At 38.6% G+C, this 20,928-nt stretch overlaps 1 protein-coding gene and 1 long non-coding RNA gene across 4 annotated transcripts in view; one reads left to right on the top strand and one right to left on the bottom strand.

Moving 5' to 3' along the window:
• LOC108696711 (carcinoembryonic antigen-related cell adhesion molecule 1) overlaps positions 1-20,928 on the top strand; it is an 86,951-nt gene that overhangs the window by 1,044 nt on the left and 64,979 nt on the right. For 2 of the 3 annotated variants that reach the window (XM_041569565.1, XM_041569563.1), the window contains exons 3-7: positions 4,780-5,088; positions 15,203-15,475; positions 16,899-17,183; positions 19,330-19,569; positions 20,583-20,900. In XM_041569565.1, coding sequence (XP_041425499.1) covers positions 4,780-5,088; positions 15,203-15,475; positions 16,899-17,183; positions 19,330-19,569; positions 20,583-20,900 — 1,425 coding nt within the window. Of the gene's footprint in view, positions 1-4,279; positions 4,379-4,779; positions 5,089-15,202; positions 15,476-16,898; positions 17,184-19,329; positions 19,570-20,582; positions 20,901-20,928 lie in introns of those variants that run through there. The other variant, XM_041569566.1, reaches the window with a different exon arrangement.
• LOC121395615 lies at positions 15,286-19,836 on the bottom strand. Its single transcript, XR_005962593.1, has 3 exons — positions 19,608-19,836; positions 18,283-19,523; positions 15,286-15,413 (listed from the first exon to the last, which is right to left on the bottom strand). It is a non-coding gene; the product is annotated as an uncharacterized LOC121395615 (long non-coding RNA).

Here is a 20,928-nt window from a genome sequence, read left to right as displayed (position 1 = left end):
GGTCCTCACTTAGCAGGGTGAGGTTGGATAATGATTATGTGATGCCTTTTATCATTGTCACAGTAAATGACCATAAATAAAACAAAATATATTTTAATTCATGGGAAAGTTTGCTATTTTATGTACTATGGCAATTATGTATGTACCTTGTGTAGAAACATATTCAGTGGCGTAACTTCAGATGCCAGGGCCCCCCTGCAAAAAAATCTTCAGGGCCCCCTCTGCACAAAATAGTGGGAGAATTTCATGTATAATATCCCCAGAACTCAAAGTATGGCACAATAGCAATTCCATGAATCCCAGTACTATAGAAGGATGGCACAGTCACAAATTCACATGATTTGGAAATCCAATATTAGCAAGTCCATAGCCCAGCTTACAGAGCCAATCACTCGTTAAATACATGAAGTTTTCTCCAGGGATTTCCTTGCAATAAGATAAAGGGCAAGTAATATACACAGTATAAGAAATACAGGGGAAGGCACATTAGTGTTGGGCAGGTATAACGAGGCTTCTTTCAGTGACCCCCCCCCCCTGCTAATTTGCGGTGCCAGGGGTCACAGTCCAGCCCAGACACAATGTATAAATGTATAAACCAATTGAGGTTTATCAGTGCAGCTGCCCGGCCGCCACAGAGACCTTTCTACAGCTGTGTCTTCATTTGCTCCTGAATAGAGCCCGGGGTCCCCACTTAGCGCTGGGAAGAACTGTGTCCTGCTACCCACCTGCCCTGTATGTGACTATCTCTGTACTACCCACCTGCCCTGTGTATATGTATGTATATATATACAAAGTCGAAAGTAGCGACACTCACAGGTTTTGTTGAAGGTTTGAAAAAACAAAAAGTTGTTTATTGAAGCTCAACGTTTCGATCCCCCACAGGGATCTTCGTCAGGAGAACACAAACAAACGAAGATCCCTGTGGGGGATCGAAACGTTGAGCTTCAATAAACAACTTTTTGTTTTTTCGACTTTGCATCTATCTAACTGTTTGCTGGCACCCAGGTACGTGAACGTGGAAACGGTGTGCAACTTCAGACGACAGATATGTATATATATATATATATACATACATATACACACACACACTGTGGGAGATCTGTCCAAATCTGCACTTACCTTTCCTTCCTCATCTTGTCCTCGCGCTGCCCGCCCCCCGCTGGCCGGTAAAAAAAAAGTTCAAAGGTGGCAACCCTATTGGACTGTTTGCAGAGGTCTGGATTGGCCGCACAATGCTCTAAAATGCTCCCTGACAGTTGTGCATACTACTGAGGAAGCAGGCCTCGCCGGGCCCCCTGAACCTCGGGCCCCCCCCGCGACTGCGGGGTCTGCTTCCTCGGTAGTTACGCCACTGAACATATTATGTATGTTACTGTAATTTTTCCGGTAAAATATCAATAAAAATAATTAATACAAAATAAAAGAAACTCCATTAACTTCAACTTTATTGAAAGGAAGAGAGCAAAAAAAAATGGAAACCTCTCCAAATTCCCTCCTGCTTCCAAGATGGCAATTGGACCAGTGCTGGGATCAACTTGTACTAAGAACTTTTTTTAATTTTTTCTCAATGGCTATAAAACGCATCCAGTCCTTGACAAAGGGACTCCTCAATTGACCCTTTGCCTTCAGCTATCCCATTGAATCCTATTGTTACATACCGTAATGAGACACCAGGAGCCAGAAATGGTGAAAATGGCCACAGCATTTATTCACATTTTATCAAATAAATAGGACCTTGCCAGCCTCACCTCAAGGCAATATTCAAAGCCAGGATTCCAAAAGAGATCACTACTATGCTCTCCCGCTCCTCACTTGAGATCAGCAATATGTCATTATATCCACCACTGAGTATTAGGCTGCCTCTACCTACAGAGAGGTTAGCCCCAAATTCTGCTACGAGCAGGAGCTGCATCTCCTACCATAAGAGAAGTCCAGCAGCCCTGCTGTTGGTCCAGAATCTGCAGTGTGTCGATGATAGGAAATCCAAGCAGGCTGTCACTTAGCACAAGCAGTAGTAGCATCTGTATCAATAAACTCACTGTGCAGTCACAGGAGAGAGCCTCCTTTTTCCCTCTTCTAAATTTACCTGTGCAGTACTCTGACAAGGTCCTACCGCCACAACCAGCCCAACTGGAAACCTTAAGTTAGGTTTGTCCCCAACATAACTTTATAATTATTGGTTAATAAAACATAGAAAAAGAATGAAAATTAAATATTCACATAATATCCAAGCATTTTCTTTGTATTACACATTCTGTATCACACGATGGAATAACCTTATGGAGATATATATATATATATATATATATATATATATATATATATATATATATATATATATATATATATATATAATTGTGAGGAGGACCAGCACTCTGTTTCCAAAACTCAATAATTTATTGTAATATCACAGTGCCTCCAACGTTTCGGCCAACTTTGGGGCCTTTATCAAGGATATATAGATATATATATATATACAAAGGTTATCGGCACTATAATATATATATATATATATATATATATATATATATATATATATATATATATATATATATATATATATATACTGTATATATTTATATATATATATATATATTGTAGGTATGCAAAATATAACTGAATACATTACTTTGTTGAAATACCTTTAACTAATCTATGACCATGTCCAATTGCCGGAATAGCCAGCTTACCCCCAACACGATGTATAATTGTTGGACAGGTTATAGCAAGGTGGACTTCCTACTAGGTTGCCTGACATATCAGCCGAAATAGTTCACTGCTTAAGAACTGGATGAGCACAAAAACCCAAAATCACTGAAAATTACCTTGGCCAGGAGACTTACCATTACCATTTACTCTGCCCACTTGGTGGACTATGATGCTAACATGGTAGACAATTTGATTCCATCCAGATAGCAACTTATCCTTCCTTCTTTTAAAAACAATGGAGTGAGTCCTCAGCTGTCCCTGCCCAACTCCGAGGGTAAGGTCAACAACCACTTACCATTCTTTCCATAACAGCGCATATGCTCTGTAAAGACCCCCTCCAACCATTTTTGCCTGGCTCAGAGGGTAAGGTCAACCAACCACTTACCATGCTGGTCCCGTAGATGCCAATCCATGATGTGGAGCCCGCGCTCTGACAGCCCTTCCATGTTGTGGAGACTTGTGCTCTGACAGCCCACACAAGCTGTGGAGATCCGAGCTCCGACTGCCCTTCCACGATGTGGAGCCTGCAGTCCGACATCCCTTCCATGCTATTGAGCTCCGTGCTGTGGCAGCCCTTCCTTGCTGTGTAGCCCCGCACTCCGGCAGCCCTTCCATGCTGTGGAGCCCGCGCTCTGGCAGCACTTCCACATTGTGGAGCCCGTGCTCCGGCAGCCCTTCCATGCTATGGAACCACGTGCTTAGACAGGCCTTCCACACTTTGGAGCTCCACCAGCTCAACCACGCTGTGGAGACCTGCGCTCCGGCAGCCCTTGTACTCTGTGGAGCCCCGTGGTACAGCAGCCATTCCATGCTGTGGAGCTTAGTGCTCCAACTGCTTTCTGCACAGAGAAACAAAACTAGGCTCTATGAAAATAAAGGCTAGCATTGTGCGTTGTGTGTGTGTGTGATGCCAGCTGTGCCCACACTCATGCCCTTTATCCCCACTCTATTCACACAGTGTTGAGTCAATAATCTCACTCTGGCTGACATCAAAGTACCAGGCGTAGGTTCTTCCCCCTCTCCCAATAGCCCTGGGCCAAGGCTGTGAGTTGGGTGTTGGTGCTGTGAGTAGGGTTGCCACCTGGCCGGTATTTTACCGGCCTGGCCGGTAAAAACTTTGTTTGATGCCAATGCTATTTATAGGGAAAAACAAAATATAGTATTTTTTTCCAAAAAAGGTGGCAACCCTAGCTGTGAGTTGTAGTTTAACAACCTGTGGAGGGAAGCCAGTTGCACTAGGAATTTTTACATCCCCTTAGTAGGGACTGCCTATTTAAAGTGATACGACTTATGTAGGTGTGGCCAAAAATGGGCGTGGCCAAGAAATTACCGCTAATTTTACTACGCACGGCACATTTCAGTGTCCCTCTTTTTATTTCCAAAATGTTGGGAGGTATGGAAAAAGGTCCCGGTGTACCATCACCCTAAAGGTTATGAAGTCTTTACATTCCACCATTTATCATATTACTTGAATTGACATGCTGTCAGGGTGAATAAAGTGTTTTACTTCCTCAGTGTAATTAACTAATTAAACAGCTGGGGGTGTTATACTGGAAACTGGAAGTAATGATCATTAGTGTGAGAAATAGCACAGACTGCAGCACAGGGATGGGACACTCAGATCTCTCTCTGGGTCTGTCTCTCTGTCTCCTGCTCCTCTCGGCTTTAGGTGAGTCTCTGGTATCAGATAAGTACAAGTACAGTCCTACTATACATACAGTGATGTAATTGTAATGAAATTATTCTGACAACTCCCTGGAATGTGCATAAAAATACACCATAAACCTGTCACCAAGGAATTGATAATATATTTGGGTATCAAGGAGAACAAGTGAGCTGCTCTAGTGTTGGATGTGATACAATATAATAAAGATCTGTAACTTGCTTCTCTTGGCTTTTGGTGAGTCAGATCAGCACATTTATACTGTACATGTTTTACTATGTATACTGTAATATAGAATTTGCTGAGTACAAGTGAGCTGCTCTTTAGGATTTGTATATGAATGTGATACAATTCCTGTTACATGTTATTGTTATCTGCTCTGATGATAATTTTATTTGCTCTCACAGGTGCTGTAACATCTGCAGAGAATGTAGCTGGGACTGAGGGCAAATCTGTGTATCTCACAGTGAAGTTGGATCTCCCTGCAATGCGGCAGGTACAATGGAGGGTTAATTCCAGCACTCTGATTGTAATTGGATCAACTGGCGGATCTCCTGCTTATACTGATAATTATAGAGGCAGATGCCACCTGTATGATAATACAACTCTACGACTGGACAATCTCACTCATGCAGACACAGGGGAATATTCACTCTCTGTATCCAACCTGGACAGTGGAGCCACAGTGACAGGATCAGTTTATCTCACAGTTTACAGTAAGTGAGGTTTTGTTATTCCAAGTGGCTTTGCACTGCAAGTAAAACTGTACAGAGAAGCTATTAGATCAGTGTTACCAACCATGGTGTAGTTTCAAAAGCAAAAATATAACCTGTTTTTCAACACTTATTCATTGAATTCATTAAACAATTGCGAACAAAATTAACCATTCTCATATTGATATAATATATTTTTTTACTGTAAAGGGTTAATATCACTACATAATTATACCCTTTACTTTTTTATTATATTATATTGCAATTTTATTTTTAAATTTAAATTAAGGGGCCCATTTACTAAGGGTCGAAGTGAATTTTAAAATTCAAAAACTTCTAAATGATTTTTACTTCAATCGAAAATGCCCGGTTTAACTTCGAAATTCGACCCTTAGTAAATGTGCCTCTAAATGTTCTGCTGTTTTCTACTGTATATTAGACAATAGCTTATCGTCAGCTAAGCCTCATTATCTTTCACATTTCAGTTAATCAAGTTCATTATTTTGTCTTCATGTAATAAATATGTGCTAAAAGACAAAATTTTTAGGTGCATATTTATCAAGGGTTCAAATTGAAAAAACGTTGAAATTCGAATTCTAATTCAAAAAGACCAACCAAAATTAAGTCTAAGTTTTTTTGGTCAAATAGGTCAGTTTTCGATCGAATAGGTCCGTATTCGGCCAACTTCAAATCTTACAAAGGAATAGCCCAAAAAAACTCCAAGAAGCACATTTATCAAGGGTCGAATTTCTAATTCATGTGAGTTTTTTCTAAACTCACCTAAACTCCCATAAATTTGAAATTCAACTAGTCGAAATTAATAAATAAATAAATTAATTAATTAATAAATAAAATCAAAATTTTTGAAACTCGATTCGAGTTTTTTCTCCGAAAAACACTTGAATGTGAGGAAGGCTGTAAACATCTCCAAATTGATCCCTGGACCTCTCCCGTTGATTTAAACAGCAATTTGGCAGGTTTTAGGTGGCGAATAGTCAGATTTGAATTCTTAAAGGGCCAGAGTATGATAAATTCCGAAAATCAAATTAGAATTTTTCAAAAAAACTCTAATCAAATGTGGATAGCTCCCTAGGGGAATTTGACAGTTTTGACCATAAAAAAATTAGAAAATTAGAATTTTCAATTCGACCCTTATTAAACCTGTCCCTTCATAAAGTTTAGAGTAATTTGGCTAATACCCGGTTTTGAGTGCTATTCGATTTGGGGAAATGCAAGATCTGAATTACACCATTCAAATATTACTTTATTACTGTTTCACATAGACAGCAGACAGAACAAAAAGATAACAGATAGACTAACATTACATCTATTGCATGCAGCAATTGCTACAGTATGATACCAAAAAAATGGAAGCTACAGATACCTCCTTTAGAAATCAAATGGAGGAACCTAGTGGAAGAAACTAGAAAATTGTACCCACCCTCCCTTTTTAAAATGAATAAAGAGAGATTTAAAAAAAAAAAGGTCAAGGTGAATTTTCAAATGAAAAAAATTCTAATTTCAAGCTATTTTTTGTGTACTTCGACTAGGGAATAGTCCAAATTCGTTTTGAATTTAAAAAAAAATTGAAAATTCGAATATCGAAATTTATGATGGACTGTCTCTTTAAAAATTCGACTTCGGCCATCTAAAACCTGCCGAATTGCTGTTTTAGCCTATGGGATAACCTCCTAGAACACATTTGGGGGCTTATTTTTCAAGGGTCGAATTTCGAATTTGAAAAAACTTCGAAATTCGAATTCAAAAAGACCATCCGAAATTAAGGCAAAGTTTTTTTGGTCGAATAGGTCAGTTTTCGATCAAATATGTCTGTATTCGACCGAATTCTAATCGTACGAAGGAATAGCGCATTTGATCAATTTAGATTCTATGTTTTTCCAAAAAAAATTTTGATTTTTCAAAGTCCACCAGTTGACTTCAGATTCTAGGAGGTCCCCCATAGGCTAAACAACAATTTGGCAGGTTTTAGATGGCAAATGGTCAAAGCCTAATGACAGTACATGATCAATTTCGACATTCGAATTTTTGCTTTTTTTTCAAATTTGAATCGAATTTGGACTATTCCCTAGTCGAAGTACCCAAAAATAGCTTGAAATTCGAATTTTTTTCATTCGAAAATTCACCTCGACCTTTGAGAAATCTGCCTCTGTGTGTTCTCCCACCTCACCCCCAGCAACAACATATATAACAGAGATAAGGCCAGCCATTTCCACAATCCAGTTATTAGGAAGCAAGGGGTAAGTGTGTATGCCTGTATATAAGTGCACTGGGAGGGGCAGAGTTTTTAGAAACTCCCATAAACTCGAAATTTGACCCTTGATAAAAATCTGCCCCTACGAGTATAGTTTACACCCACACTAAGAGGCCCATTTATCAAAGTCCAAATTTATCTCAATATTATTTGTAAAAAACTCCAAATCTGTATGGCTTTTTCTCCATATTTATCAATACACTTTCCCGAAAAAATTTTTGCAGAAAAAATCAGAATTTTACAAATGTTTCAGAATTTCCACCCAAAAAAATCTGTTTTCTGTTTTTGTTTTTTTGCGTGAAACCTTCGGATGATTGTATGAAACCCAGTGTAGATTAAAAAATCTTTGGGACTTCTCCCATTGATTTATATGCAACCTTGGCAGGTCTGAGAAGACAGATTTTCAGATTCTGACTTTTTCCATCCTAGGGGTATAATAAATTCCCGAAAAATGTGTGTTTTCTTTTAGAAATCTGTTTTATACTAAAAAAACATTATTATTTTTTTTATTTTCTGCAGTCGGAGTTTAGTAAATAACCCCCTTAGAGATGCGATTGTCCCAGTTGATACATTATACTCACAAACACAGGCAATATTTCTGCATGTCTCAAAAGCAAAGGCAGAGATCACCAGCATCCAATGTTCTTTTTTCCTTATGGGCAATAAAGATTGGCATGTGCAGAAGTGCTTTTAAGATTTTAATAAATAATTAAAAATACACTCACAAATGATTCTCCATATAATTGCTTTTTCTAAAAACAATGCAAGTCCCACAGTAGCAGCGCAAGTCTCTCTGCGTCTCCCTGACCTCACTGCGCAAGTCCCTGCTTCGTGCTTATACACTTCCACACCACCTCGTTACCGTGACGAGCTTCACCTATTAGGCTTCTTCCAGGAGCGATGACATCTCTCCAAACAGTCGCTCTTTATTGTCCCAAAAGATTTGAAACTCAAAACTTTATAGATATTTATAGCATCAAAACTTATCCATATTTAAATTGTAATTATGATACCCTTTACATTCTCCAGCAATACAATATAATTATTCTAAAATGGCTCTAAGATTAAAGTCCACATTAAGACTATGGGTGAAAGAGATTTTAAATTTATGGATCCACCAACCTTCCCGAGTCCTTGTCACCAGGAAACCTCCCCTCCAATTTGCTTTAACTGTTTCAATTCCAAACCAACGCAGACCAGTTGAGCATTTATTAAGTTTCTCCAAAAAATGTACAGAATGTTTAATGTACTTTCTGAATATTATGTATTTGTTCTCTTATCCTATCTTTAATTTTTCCATTTGTCTTACCTACATATTGGAGGCCACATGGGCATTCCAACAGATAGATAACATTAATCGTATCACATTTAATTAAATCTTGAATCAGGAAAGTCTCCTTAGTGGCATACAGTAGCTTTTAAACTCTGCAATGTTCATGCTGAGTCTCAGGGCCGCCATTAGAAATCGCGGGGCCCCGTACAACAAAATTTTTGGGGCCCCCTGGGCCCCGCCCACACTGACGACCAAGCTCCACCCCATATCCCGCCCACTCCACATCGCAGTTAAAAGACCACACAGACATCAGCGTTAAAAAAGTAACCCCCCCACACAAGTTGTAAAAAGCTATTGATGGTCAGGGCCCCCTTATAAAAAATTGGGGCCCCAAAAAAAAAAAAATTTTTTTTTTTTTAAAAAACATTGTTTTTTTTTATAAGTTCAAAAAAACTTGGGGCCCCAACAAAAAAAATGTAAAAAAAACTAAAAAATAAACAAACATTGGTGGCAGGGGCCCCCTTATAAGTTAAAAACAAATTGGGGCCCCAAAAAAAAATTTGAAAAAAAATAATTTTTTTTTGAAAAAAAACATTGGCGGCAGGGGCCCCCTTATAAGTTAAAAATAAATTGGGGCCCCAAAAAAAAATTTTAAAAAAAATTTTTATTTTGAAAATAAAAAAAACTGGTGGCAGGGGCCCCCTTACAAGTTAAAAACAAATTGGGGCCCCAAAAAAAAATTTGAAAAAAAAAAAAAATTTTTTGAAAAAAAACTGGTGGTAGGGGCCCCCTTACAAGTTAAAAAAGAGGCAAGACGTACGGCTCGGGCGCTCGTAAGGGGGGCCCGGATCTTCAAAAAATGCAGCGCTGCCGGGCCCCCCTTCATGCCCGGGCCCGGTACGCTTGTCCCCCCTGTCCCCCCCTGATGGCGGCCCTGCTGAGTCTACATGATTCACACAGACTACAGGGAAAGAAACCTTGATATATATATCTATCAATACAGGTGTGAACTAATTTTTGTTTCAATTTCGGTGCTTTCTGAAGAATTACTTTTAAAAGTCATTTAGAAGGTGAAAGTTTCTTCTAACACTGATTTATAAATGTGTTTTAAGCACTAAGGGTGTGTGTTTCGATTAAGAATGCTGCACTATACAGTATATTTTTCATTTTATTCCCCAAAACCTCTTTTGAGGGATACAGCAATCCTCTTTTTAGAATTGGATTTTTGGAGGTGGAAGAGAACCTGACGGATTGTTGGATTGGGGTACTCAAGGAGGCACATTTATCAAGGGTTGAATTTCGAATTCATGGGAGTTTTTTTAAACTCCCTGAAATTTTAATTAATTCGAAATTCAACTTGGGGAGATTTATTTATATAATCAAATTTTTAAAAGTCGGACGAATTTAAACAACCCAAAAACTCGAATCAAATTCTTTTTGAATTCGATCCAACTCGATTTGAGTTTTTTCTCCAAAGGAAGGCTGCAAACATCTCCAAATTGATCCCTGGACCTCTCCCATTAACTTAAAAAGTAATTCGGCAGGTATTAGGTGGCGAATAGTTTAATTCTTCAAGGGCCAGGGTATAATAAATCTCGAAAATGGAATTACATTTTTTTTAAAAAACTCAATTAGAATTTGAATAAATCCTTAGTCGAATTTGACAGTTTTGACCATAAAAAAAATTTGAATTTGAATTTTCAATTTGACCCATAATAAATGTGCCCCTAAGTTTGGGACTTATTGAGTTTTTACATTAGCCTACTGAATGAGATAGTGTCATATTTGCCTATAAATAAGCCTCTAAAATCTTTAAGCTGCAATTCAGTAAATGTCAAAAGGCCAGTGTTTTTTTTATTGATCAGCAACCTGTCAAAAAACACACAGATTTTAAATATTAAGGTGTTTTACATGTTTAAAAATTCACAAATAAAAAAAAGGGGTCGATTATATAATTAAGGTTTCTGTCAAGATTTTTTGGACAGACATAATATCAAAGGCTATTGTGATACTAAACTCTATAGTTAGTATAGGTATGGGTATATAGAATTTAATTAAAAGTAGGGAGGGGTGTGTGTATGGATGCTGGGTTTTCATTTGGAGGGGTTGAACTTGATGGACTCTGTCTTTTTTCAACCTAATTTAACTATGTAACTATGTAACTTTATGTAAGTGGCATCCTTGCACAGGATAATTTTGCCATCATTTTGTCAGACAGAGGTGCTGCAGTAGTGGCAAAACTTTTATTAATATTCCACAAAACCCAGAAATGCTCTGATCTGTTTCTGTCTTACAGGCTGTGGTCAGTCTTGGATTGCCTTTACCTTATGTACCGGGGGGTTTGATGACCAATGGTTGGACTCAAGATAATGGGCCTCTTCTAGCCCTACAGCACACTTCTTATAGTTAGCATCTAACCCAGCTTCTCTGATGGAATCCACCACTGTCTGTACTTTCTGAATATGGTTATCTCAGCCAATGCTAAAGATGACATTATCATTCATCCCTTTAATCTTGTCAGTAAGGAGAAACTTATAGTAACTGTCAGTAAAGTTAAGTGTTCTCAGTTAGCTGGCAAAACCCTAAGGGTAGGACTACACAGGTGTTTTCGGCGCGATCCAACGCGTTTTTGCACAACTCGACGGATTGCACAAAAAACGCCTGTGTAGTCCTACCCTAAGGGGCAGATTTACTATAAGCTAAAATAACTTCGAAATTCGACCCTCGAATTGAAATCTTTCGACTTCGAATAGCGAAGTCGAAGGATTTTTAGCATATTGGAACGATCGAACAATCGAGTAGAAATCGTACGATCAAACGATTAAATAGTTCGAATCGAATGATTAGAACGATTTTTAGTGATCGATCGAAGGATTTCTATTTGATCAAAAAAACTTAGAAAAAAGCTGTGGAAGCTCCCCATAGGCTAACATTGTACTTCAGTAGCTTTAATTTGGCGAAGTATGAAGTCGAATTGTTTTTTAAAGAGACAGTACTTCGATTATCGAATGGTCGAATATTCGAACGATTTTTACTTCGAATCGAAGTCAAAGTAAATTCGAAGTCGTAGTATTTATTCGATGGTCGAAGTATTCAAAAAATTACTTCGAAATTCAAACTTTTTTAACTTTGTCCATTTGTTTATACCACCCTGACATAGGGTATGGCTCAGATTCTGATATTTCATTCAGTTTATTGAAATAATTCCATCAATCCAGCATTCCATCATTCCATAAGGGCAATAAACAATCAGGATTCAGAATTAACACAATTAGGCTATATGAATCCTGCATCATACAGTGCCTTCTCTGACATTGCCTATGGGCCCCTGGGACTTTGTAGGGTTTGAGATGGACCTACACCTGTGGGTCAGTTATTATGTAATTGGTGCAGCCTAGCACTTCAGAAAGCCCCCACCACCATTGCACCCTAAGTGCGTGTCTCTTCTGCCTTCCCCTAAATCTGGCCCTGGCCTAGGACGTAGTTAACTCAGGACTATAATCATCAGGCCCAGCATTAATTACACTTTCCCTTTTGTACTGTTTTTCTAGCCCCATCAATCCCAATATAAGGAAAAATCCTATCTAAATATTACTTTATGCATAATGGCAATGACACTCATAGCACCTAGTTGTGGGAAATCCTCTTTCCTTTGGGGAACAAAGCACCAAAATATACTTTTTAATTCAGGGGAATGGGAATCATTGTATGTAAAATACTGAACATGATTTTGCTTAATCATGGGAAAATGCAGAAGAAGGTATTTTCCTGTAATGAAGCTGGATCATCTCCTCTGTCCTTGCCCTAAGGATTCTACCATGACAGACAGCAAAACAGGGGCTTTCAACTGTAACCACAGCAGTGGGACCCTGTATGACAACATTTTATGGGCCCTGCACCACCATAGGGTCCACCCTAGACTCCACCCACCACAGTAAAAAGGCCACACAGACATGAGCGCTAAAACATGAGAGCTAAAAACAAACTGGTGGTCAGGGTCCCTCTCTACAAGTTAAAAAAAATGATGGTCAGGGCCCCCCCATAAAAGTTAAAAAAAAAAAACATGTTAACCAGGACCCCGTTACAATGTAGAAGTCAGCGTTCCTCCATAAAAGTTTTTAAAAAAATTGTTATCCAGGATTCACCTATAAAAGTTTAAAAAAAAAAAGCATTGCTGGCCAGGGCCTCTGTCTACAAGTTTGGTGGTTGGCACCCCCCCTAAAGGTTAAATAAAATATGGTGGTCAGGACGCCCCATAGAAGTAAAAAAAAAAAAACATTGGTGGCCACCACCACATTCAGGATGATGGTACCTCCAGAGTTTCGAAGTGGACAGTGGTGTACCGACAGTACAGCAGATTAATCCTGGGGGGAGGTAGAATATAGGAGAAAAAAAAAGTCCAAGTACTCCAAAGATTAAATACAAATGGGTCAATACTCCACGGGTTAAATATAGATTTTTGGATAGCTCCAGCAAGTGTTCTCCGTGGGGTGCTGCCTCCTTAATCTGCTGGTCCCAAGCTGACAACTCTACAAAGCACAGCACTCCACTAGCCTTGAGAAAGTTGGGACACTGATAAAACATGTTTGGAACATATTGAATGGACTTTTCTGATGAACGATAATGCTCTGCTAAATTGTAAGTGCAATATATACTATACACTATAATATGTAGCTTTATTTGAATAAAGGTGCTCATACAATTTTACGTGATGGGAGCGTGACCCTTCTTTTATGTTTGTTCATTTGTTTTGTGCACAATGTGTCTGTGTGCACTGGGCCCCTCTGAAGATTTTTTGTGGGGGCCCCGGCTAGTTGTAGTTACACCACTGGGAGTGGCAATAAGCTCACTTGTTCACAATTCAGCAGAGGAGGATGGACACAATTGGGTCTAATGCACTTGTACGGCAATGCAAGGAGAGTTTTTGGATGCAAGTACATTAAATGAAAAAGTTAATAGGCTCAACTGTTCTATATAGGGTTAACACACTTGCAGATCCATTCATAAATTACCCTTATGGGTTTATATTAGGAGAATTGCAAGGCTTAAGCCATATTTTTGACTGTCAATACACTGATAGATGATGCATAAACCCTTTCACGGCTAGTGACAAGTGATATCATCTCTAACTGTACTGAAAAGACTTGCATTTTTCACTATCTTAAATCTAGGACTATCTCTATGTTGTTCCGGTTATTGCTTCTGTAAGCTTTTATTTTGCCATGATAGATGTGGTACCATGAAATGCAATTAGGGGTGATGTTCTGCGTCTACATGCACCTTGGCTGGGGGAAAGCTGTGACAGAAACAATAGAGCCGGAAATACTAGTTCTCATTTTTGGTGCTTTTCATACAAAATTGTTTTTATATCCTTGAGGTGCCACTCCAGATCACTTCACTGCTGTCCCACCAACGTGCTTCCTATTTAGCCCTCAAGTCCTGGTTCTACCCACTAAATTACACCTGCCTATTCCTGCAACCACTTTGTTTTGTGGATATTATTCACTCCCTGTTTAGCATCAAATATACAGTGACATACTAGTAAGATTTTTGTGCTCTTTTAGATTAATTTTATTTATCATATAGGCACCTGAAAGCTATCCCTCTAAAGATGCCAACCTTTACATGGGCCCTTGTCAGCATATATGTTAAAAACAGCCCTGGTAGGACAAACTTCTTTTACATCTGAGGATATCAAGGATCATTTACAAGTGAAGAAGAAGAAATCTGGTTGTTCTAAAGTTGCTGCATCTGTCCTGTCTCATGTGCTGAATCATCCATGAGTCATACTAAAGACACTAGGGAACCCTGGAGCTAATGCCTCCCTAAATGTGATGATAATGCCAAGGGCCATGTTAGTGAATTATGGCAATGCAAAAAGAATCACATAATAATGTATTTTATTGATAATGTCATTTTAATGTCAAGCAGCAGAAGTGACGACATCCTCATTAGAAAAATTTTAGCCACAATATGCCTCAAATTCATGGAAAAACTATGCACAATTGCTTTTGGTTTGACACTGGATGCAACTGGAGGAGATGCAATTCAGAACGTAACCGCAGTTATGTTGCATTTTATAAGTAAAAATCTCCGTGATTAGCATCTACAAATTGTATGCTGAACTGTGTTTGTAATTGACCCTTATAAAGTTTTATTGGAAGTACAATCCTTTTCTTTTAAGCAATGCCAAATAATTCAGTGATATCAATAATAATCCTTACTGGAGGCAAAGTGATCCTATTGAGTTTATTTAATGTTTAAAGGATAAGTAAACCTTAAAAACAAGTGTATGTAAAACTGATGAGCGCGCTATTCTAAGAACATTTGCAATGTACATTCACTATATATTTTTATTTTTTTAATTCCAAGATATTAGAGGATTCCTGTACTGTTGACATCAGTGAATTTTAATAGTAGAATTTCTCAAGCGGGGTATAGATATTGATCTGTCATAATAATAGTAATATTGGACTAAATGGATTGGGGTGTCCACAAGCAAACCAATTGAAATTATATATACAAAAAATGTAATAATGTTAAAAATAATCCTTATTTTCTCTATTATTTAGGTCCACTTTCCTATCCAACTCTCAATGTGAACAATACTTATCCTGTTAATGACACTAGTGTGACCCTCCATTGTGATGCTGGGGGCCAGAATGTGGTTAATTACACTTTTTACAAAGATGGAGTAACTGCCTGCTCCCAGCCCCATGTGACCTGCAACAAAGACTTCCTGTACTTCCAGCCAATCACGATGAGTGACACCGGGAGATACACCTGTAAAATAGAGAATCCTATCAGCAGTAACACCAGCCAGCCGCTCAGTATAATAGTCATAGGTATGGTTTATGCTATGGTATTATGCTCTATACATTATATCACATACTGAGAGAAGTTCAACCTGTAAGAGGAATTAAAAAATCCAAACAGACACCGTTGCATGGTCTTCAAAAGAGGTCCAGAGCCATATCGATGGGAAAAGCACAGAACCAATCGAGGCATTGAGGCATATTTATCAAAAAATAATAATGTAAATAAAGATGTATTGATCACACGGTGAATTATCATTGAAATAATTAATTATTTATTCATCAGATCAGGTCAGGTTTTTTTTTTTACAGATTGAGGCAAGCTCCAGTTTAACTCTTCATACACTTCACCATGGAAGTGTGGAGCAGCAATTAGAGCTTTGTAGAATACATGTTTCTAGTAGTGCAATGGGTCTATATACAGAGAAGACCTGTTTCCTGCTATTGGTCACAACAACTTTCAGGAAGCTGTGCTGTGTTGGAGATTGATACATTAGAAAACAGGTAGCTAACAGATAACCTTCAAATGCTTCCTAATAAAACCTGTTTAGAGAAGTAGGTTTAATGCATTGTGATTGATCAAGCATCAATCATGGGTCACCAAATTATTCTATATTTTAAAATATTTTATTTTTTCAGAGAAGCATCAAACAAATTGCCCTCAGGGGCCATGATATTACCCACAAGTACAAGAAATATCAATAGGTCCATCAAGTGCATCAATTAAAAACAGAACATATACATGCATTACATCAAGGTTTACCTTTCAATTATACCAGCAATTGGTTGAGACAAATTCGCCATAATTTAGAATTTTGTTCTCAGGTCACTATAAAGAGAATGCAGGACCTCCACAAATTGGCAAGAGAAGCCCATTTACTATAAAGTGGCATAAACTCCCAGTTAAGGTGATTGAATGCCTTCTCGACATTGAGGCTCAACAGTAACATGGGGCCCTTTCTTTTGTTTGCTACGTCCACTAAATGTATAATCCTCCTTGTATTGTCTCCTGCTTTTCTTCCCAATATAAACCCTATTTGATCCAGCTTGATTAGCTTAGGGAGTAGTCAATTTAGTCTAAGGGACGGTATCTTTGTTGGGATTTTATAGTCTGCATTAAGTAAGGAGATTGGGCTGTAATTGCTACATCTTGTCAGGTCTTTGCTGTCCTTATGTATAAGTGTGATATACGATTCTTTGAATGTAATGGGGATCATTTTTCCTTTCAAAAAGCCATTCAACGTATGTCGAGACAGTTTTTGGTTATTGGTCTTATAGTAGCTATACGGGAGATCATCCGGTGAGTCCATCTTTATAATGTGCCACATGTACCCAAACCCGTTAGACTATAAGCTCCTGTGAGCAGGACCCTCTGATTATATTTCTTTCTGTAACTGCACTGGCTCTATATAAATAAATAATGGAGATAATTATCTTGTTCTCTGGTTGGCAGGACGAGTATCTGGGGTGACACTGAGCAGTAATGCATCTTCAGGGCTGCTGTGTCCTGGGAAGGATTCAGTGACTCTAACATGTTCAGCTCTTGGCACTAATGTCACTTTCTCCTGGTACCTGGATGGAGCACCATTACCTCAAGACTCCAGATATCACTTAATGAATTCCAACTCCAGCCTCATTATCAGCCCTGTGGAGAGGACAGACAGTGGATCCTTCATCTGCATTGGCTCTAACAGTCTGAATAGTGAGACCAGTAACCTCCTGACTCTCAGACTTGGATGTAAGTATTATGGGATGTTTATGACTAATGAAACATTTCATGGATTCACATCATTCTGTTGGTTCTTCAGTTGCAATGTCTGAACAACTAGTCGGCCATAGGTTAAATATTTTGGATACCCAACAGGGCAAGCATTGGCAGTAACATAACTGTAAGGCACTACTACCACTAAAGGAAATGGGCTTTCCCCATTTTCTCCTTAACTTCTTCTCCCTTTGCACACAGTCGCCTCGAAATAAAACCGCTTATGGTGGTTAGACCAATTTAGCCCTGTGCACTGAAATATGGCAACCTCTTCATTGTAAGTTTAAGATCTCTGTCAAAACTTTAAAGGGGCAATTGCTATTAATAAAATGTTTAATCAGGAGTCATGATAATAAAACCTAATGAGAACCTAAGCTCTGACTTGGTACAGATAAATTTAGCCTCCCTTCAAACACCTTTACAGTGACAAGTAGTGATGCGCGAATTTATTGGCCAGGCGCGAATTCGTGGCGAATTTGCGCGATTCGCCACCAGCGAATAAATGTTTCGCGAAATTCGGCACAAATTCGCCCATCACTAGTGACAAGTCTCATGCAGATCTTTTATTTGCCTTCAAATTTAGTCTTCTTAAGATGGCCATAGATGCAAAGATACGATCGTACGAATTATCGTACGATCGGACTTTCCCATCTCCCGACCTGCCACTAACCATTCAGATCAAAGTCTTACCAGTCAGATTAGTTAAAGAACAGATCAGCAATGTTCTGCCCTTGACAGCAATAGTACGATATCTATGTCCAACCAAAGCTAGTGACACTGTTTCCCACTGAAAATCGTACGATCGGCAATACACACAGAGATATTATCGGCAGCCGACAGACATTTTCTAACCTGTCCGATCGACCAAACGACCGATCTCTGCCAGACGAAAAATGTCGGGACTCTCCACACACGTTCCGAAAATCATACGAATCCTCGATTCGTACGATCAGATCTTTGCGTCTATGGCCAGCTTAAGTTTGTGAAAGAAACTGCCACACAAGATCATGAACAACACACCCCATTTCCCCCATACAATTTGATGTATACTAAGTAATCAGGATGATATACTTACCTTTAAATTCAGTTCAGATGGATATTGTGTGTTTCATGGAAAGTTGATTTACAATCATCGATTCAGCATATGGGTTCTATAGTTTTCGAATTTAGTCAGGGATATTATACAATTGTACATAAAAGGGAGGTTGTGGGAGCACTCCAAGACTACGTAAAATAAACAAAATGAAACAAATGAAAGTTCAACTGATCTGGCCAAATTAGCTAAAACAAACAAATGAGAGGGGATTGATCAACGCACATTCCCTGCTCCCTGTTTCGTAAGTAATTTAGTATCAATGTAAGTAAATGTATTTTCAAAAACAAGGGATTTTAGTTACAAAGTTGTGATCATATGAGTAAGCCACCATACCACATCAAGATAAACCCCATTGTAAAATTGGACAGCTTTTTCTGCTGGAATGGTCAGTCTTTAACTGTGCCCAATAGTTTATACCAGTATGTTTTTGTCTTTCTTGTGTAATGTTTGCTCATACTTAATTATGATTAATTATGATTATAAAAATTACTCTTAATAATAAATGCTGTGTTGTCACAAAGATAACAGTGTACCTTGTACTTTTCTGTTAGTTGTAAACTAAATATATGTAACATGATAAGGGAGGTAACAACATGTTGTAGGTAATGTAGCCCTTTGTTTATAAGCCAGCCATATCTTACAGGATCATTAATAAAATAAACATTCATTAAAAGTGTACTGGTTAAAATATGCAGTTAATTCTTTATCAGGAAACATTCCATCCTGTGCACATCACTTTGTCTCCTCCTGATAAAGGGTCTCACATCAGCACCATCACACCAGAAAGACCATTAATGTACCAGTCAGCTATTTTCTTGGTTCTAGGCTTCTGGTTGGTTACAGCAGAGTATGTAGGGGACACCGCCAGCCTGAGCACTTTAGCATTTTGCATGTGTGTGTGGTCAATGGCCAAGGAACATGCAATTATGTGAGGCCTTGTGTGAGGCATGAATTCTGAACTCCATTCATAAATGTGCCCTGCTGTATTTCAGCTCAAAATCTTTACCTCATAGCCCTTTCTTATAGGTACTCCTGATGGAAATGTCCAGTGTAATGCAGTCAGATTGGGTCAGATGGTGACACTGAGCTGTTCTTGGCCTGGAGGCAACCCTGCTGCAAATGTTACCATGATATTTCAGAATACCAGATACACAGAACAGGATACGGTGACTATGGATGTACCCCTTAATGACATCTCCTCTGGAGCTGAACTAACCTGTCTGGGAACACAAGAAGGACACTTTTCATTCAGCACAATGATATTAGGTGAGAGCTGAGAAATATCAGTTCATTGAAAACATTACCTGCATCATCAGACTGGCCTGCCAGGATACTGGGTAAGGTCCTGGTAGTCTACATTGCTTTTGTGCCCTTATGTCCTCCTATGATTCTCTGGACAACCATTTGCCTTTTGATATCAAGCTCCAGGTACATTGCTTCTCTACTTCCTGTTTCCTTTATTCTATTCTATTCCTTTAGTCTATTCTATAATGTCCTGCAATGATTGGTTAATGTAAAGAGCATGTTAAAAGTGCCCCCATCCAATCATGTCAGTAGCACAAGTCTTTTGGTATCAAGCTCCAGGCATGCTGCTTCTCTACTTCCTTTCCTTTGTTTTATGTATATTCAATACATCCTACATTGATTAGTTAATGTAAAGAGAACTTTAATGTTAAGAGAACTTTAAAACCATCCAATAGTGGCACAGCCAAGCCTGGTTCATTGTGATGTGCACCTCCTACATTCATGTGCTGATGTATGAAGTTTTCTTTAATTGTTCTTTATACAAGTGGAGAGCAGACAGAAGGGAAGTTTGGGTAATAGAACAGAGAAGAGATGAAAAAGACAAGAAACACAATAGTAGAGGGGAGAATGAGTAAAAGGGAAAAAATACAAATATAAGCACAGAACACTAAACAGTGAAATCAACAGGGAAAAATATATGTGGAACAGAGAAACTGGAAGGGTGAGAGAAGCAGAAAACAAAGGAGTGGGAATCCTAAGATTGCACAAAAACAAAGGGAATTCAGAATGGAAGAGAAGAGAAATGGAGAGACTATAAAAGAAGTGAAGGAAGGTCGGAGGTGGGAGAAGAGTAGAGGAGAAATGGAAGAAGGGTAAAAGTGGCTGTCTTCTCTTGTGTGTATGTTGTGTGTGTGTGTGTGTGTGTAAATATATATATAATTAATATTGGAAGTAGCACACATTACTATACATAGAAAAGCTCTGTACTCCATCTCTGCACAAGACATAACGTATATGTTGTTTTATTTATTTAGGAACTCCAATGGGGGCAACCAGTAACTCTGTCTCCTTAGTGAAGAAAGGAGAAAATGTCACCATGTCTGTCAACTTAAACTGGAACAGAAATGTTTCTCCCAGAATTCAAATCCTTCCTGCAACATTCTCCTGGTTCCATCGTAGTTCTGACCGCCCTCTTTCAGTCAGTGGAGGAAAGATCTCAGTCATTTCCAGTGATTATAAATCAGAGCTGGTGATCTCTTCAGTGACTGACAGTGACAATGGAATTTATGAATGTATTGCTGAAAATTTTATAGGAAAATCAACTTTCCTCTTTGAACTCAGTGTGACTGCAGGTATAACATTGAATATTAGCACATACAG

Source organism: Xenopus laevis, chromosome 7L (assembly GCF_017654675.1).
Source record: "Xenopus laevis strain J_2021 chromosome 7L, Xenopus_laevis_v10.1, whole genome shotgun sequence".
Taxonomy (NCBI): domain Eukaryota; kingdom Metazoa; phylum Chordata; class Amphibia; order Anura; family Pipidae; genus Xenopus; species Xenopus laevis.
Note: the sequence above shows the minus strand (reverse complement) of the source record. Positions and strands in the feature narration are given on the sequence as shown.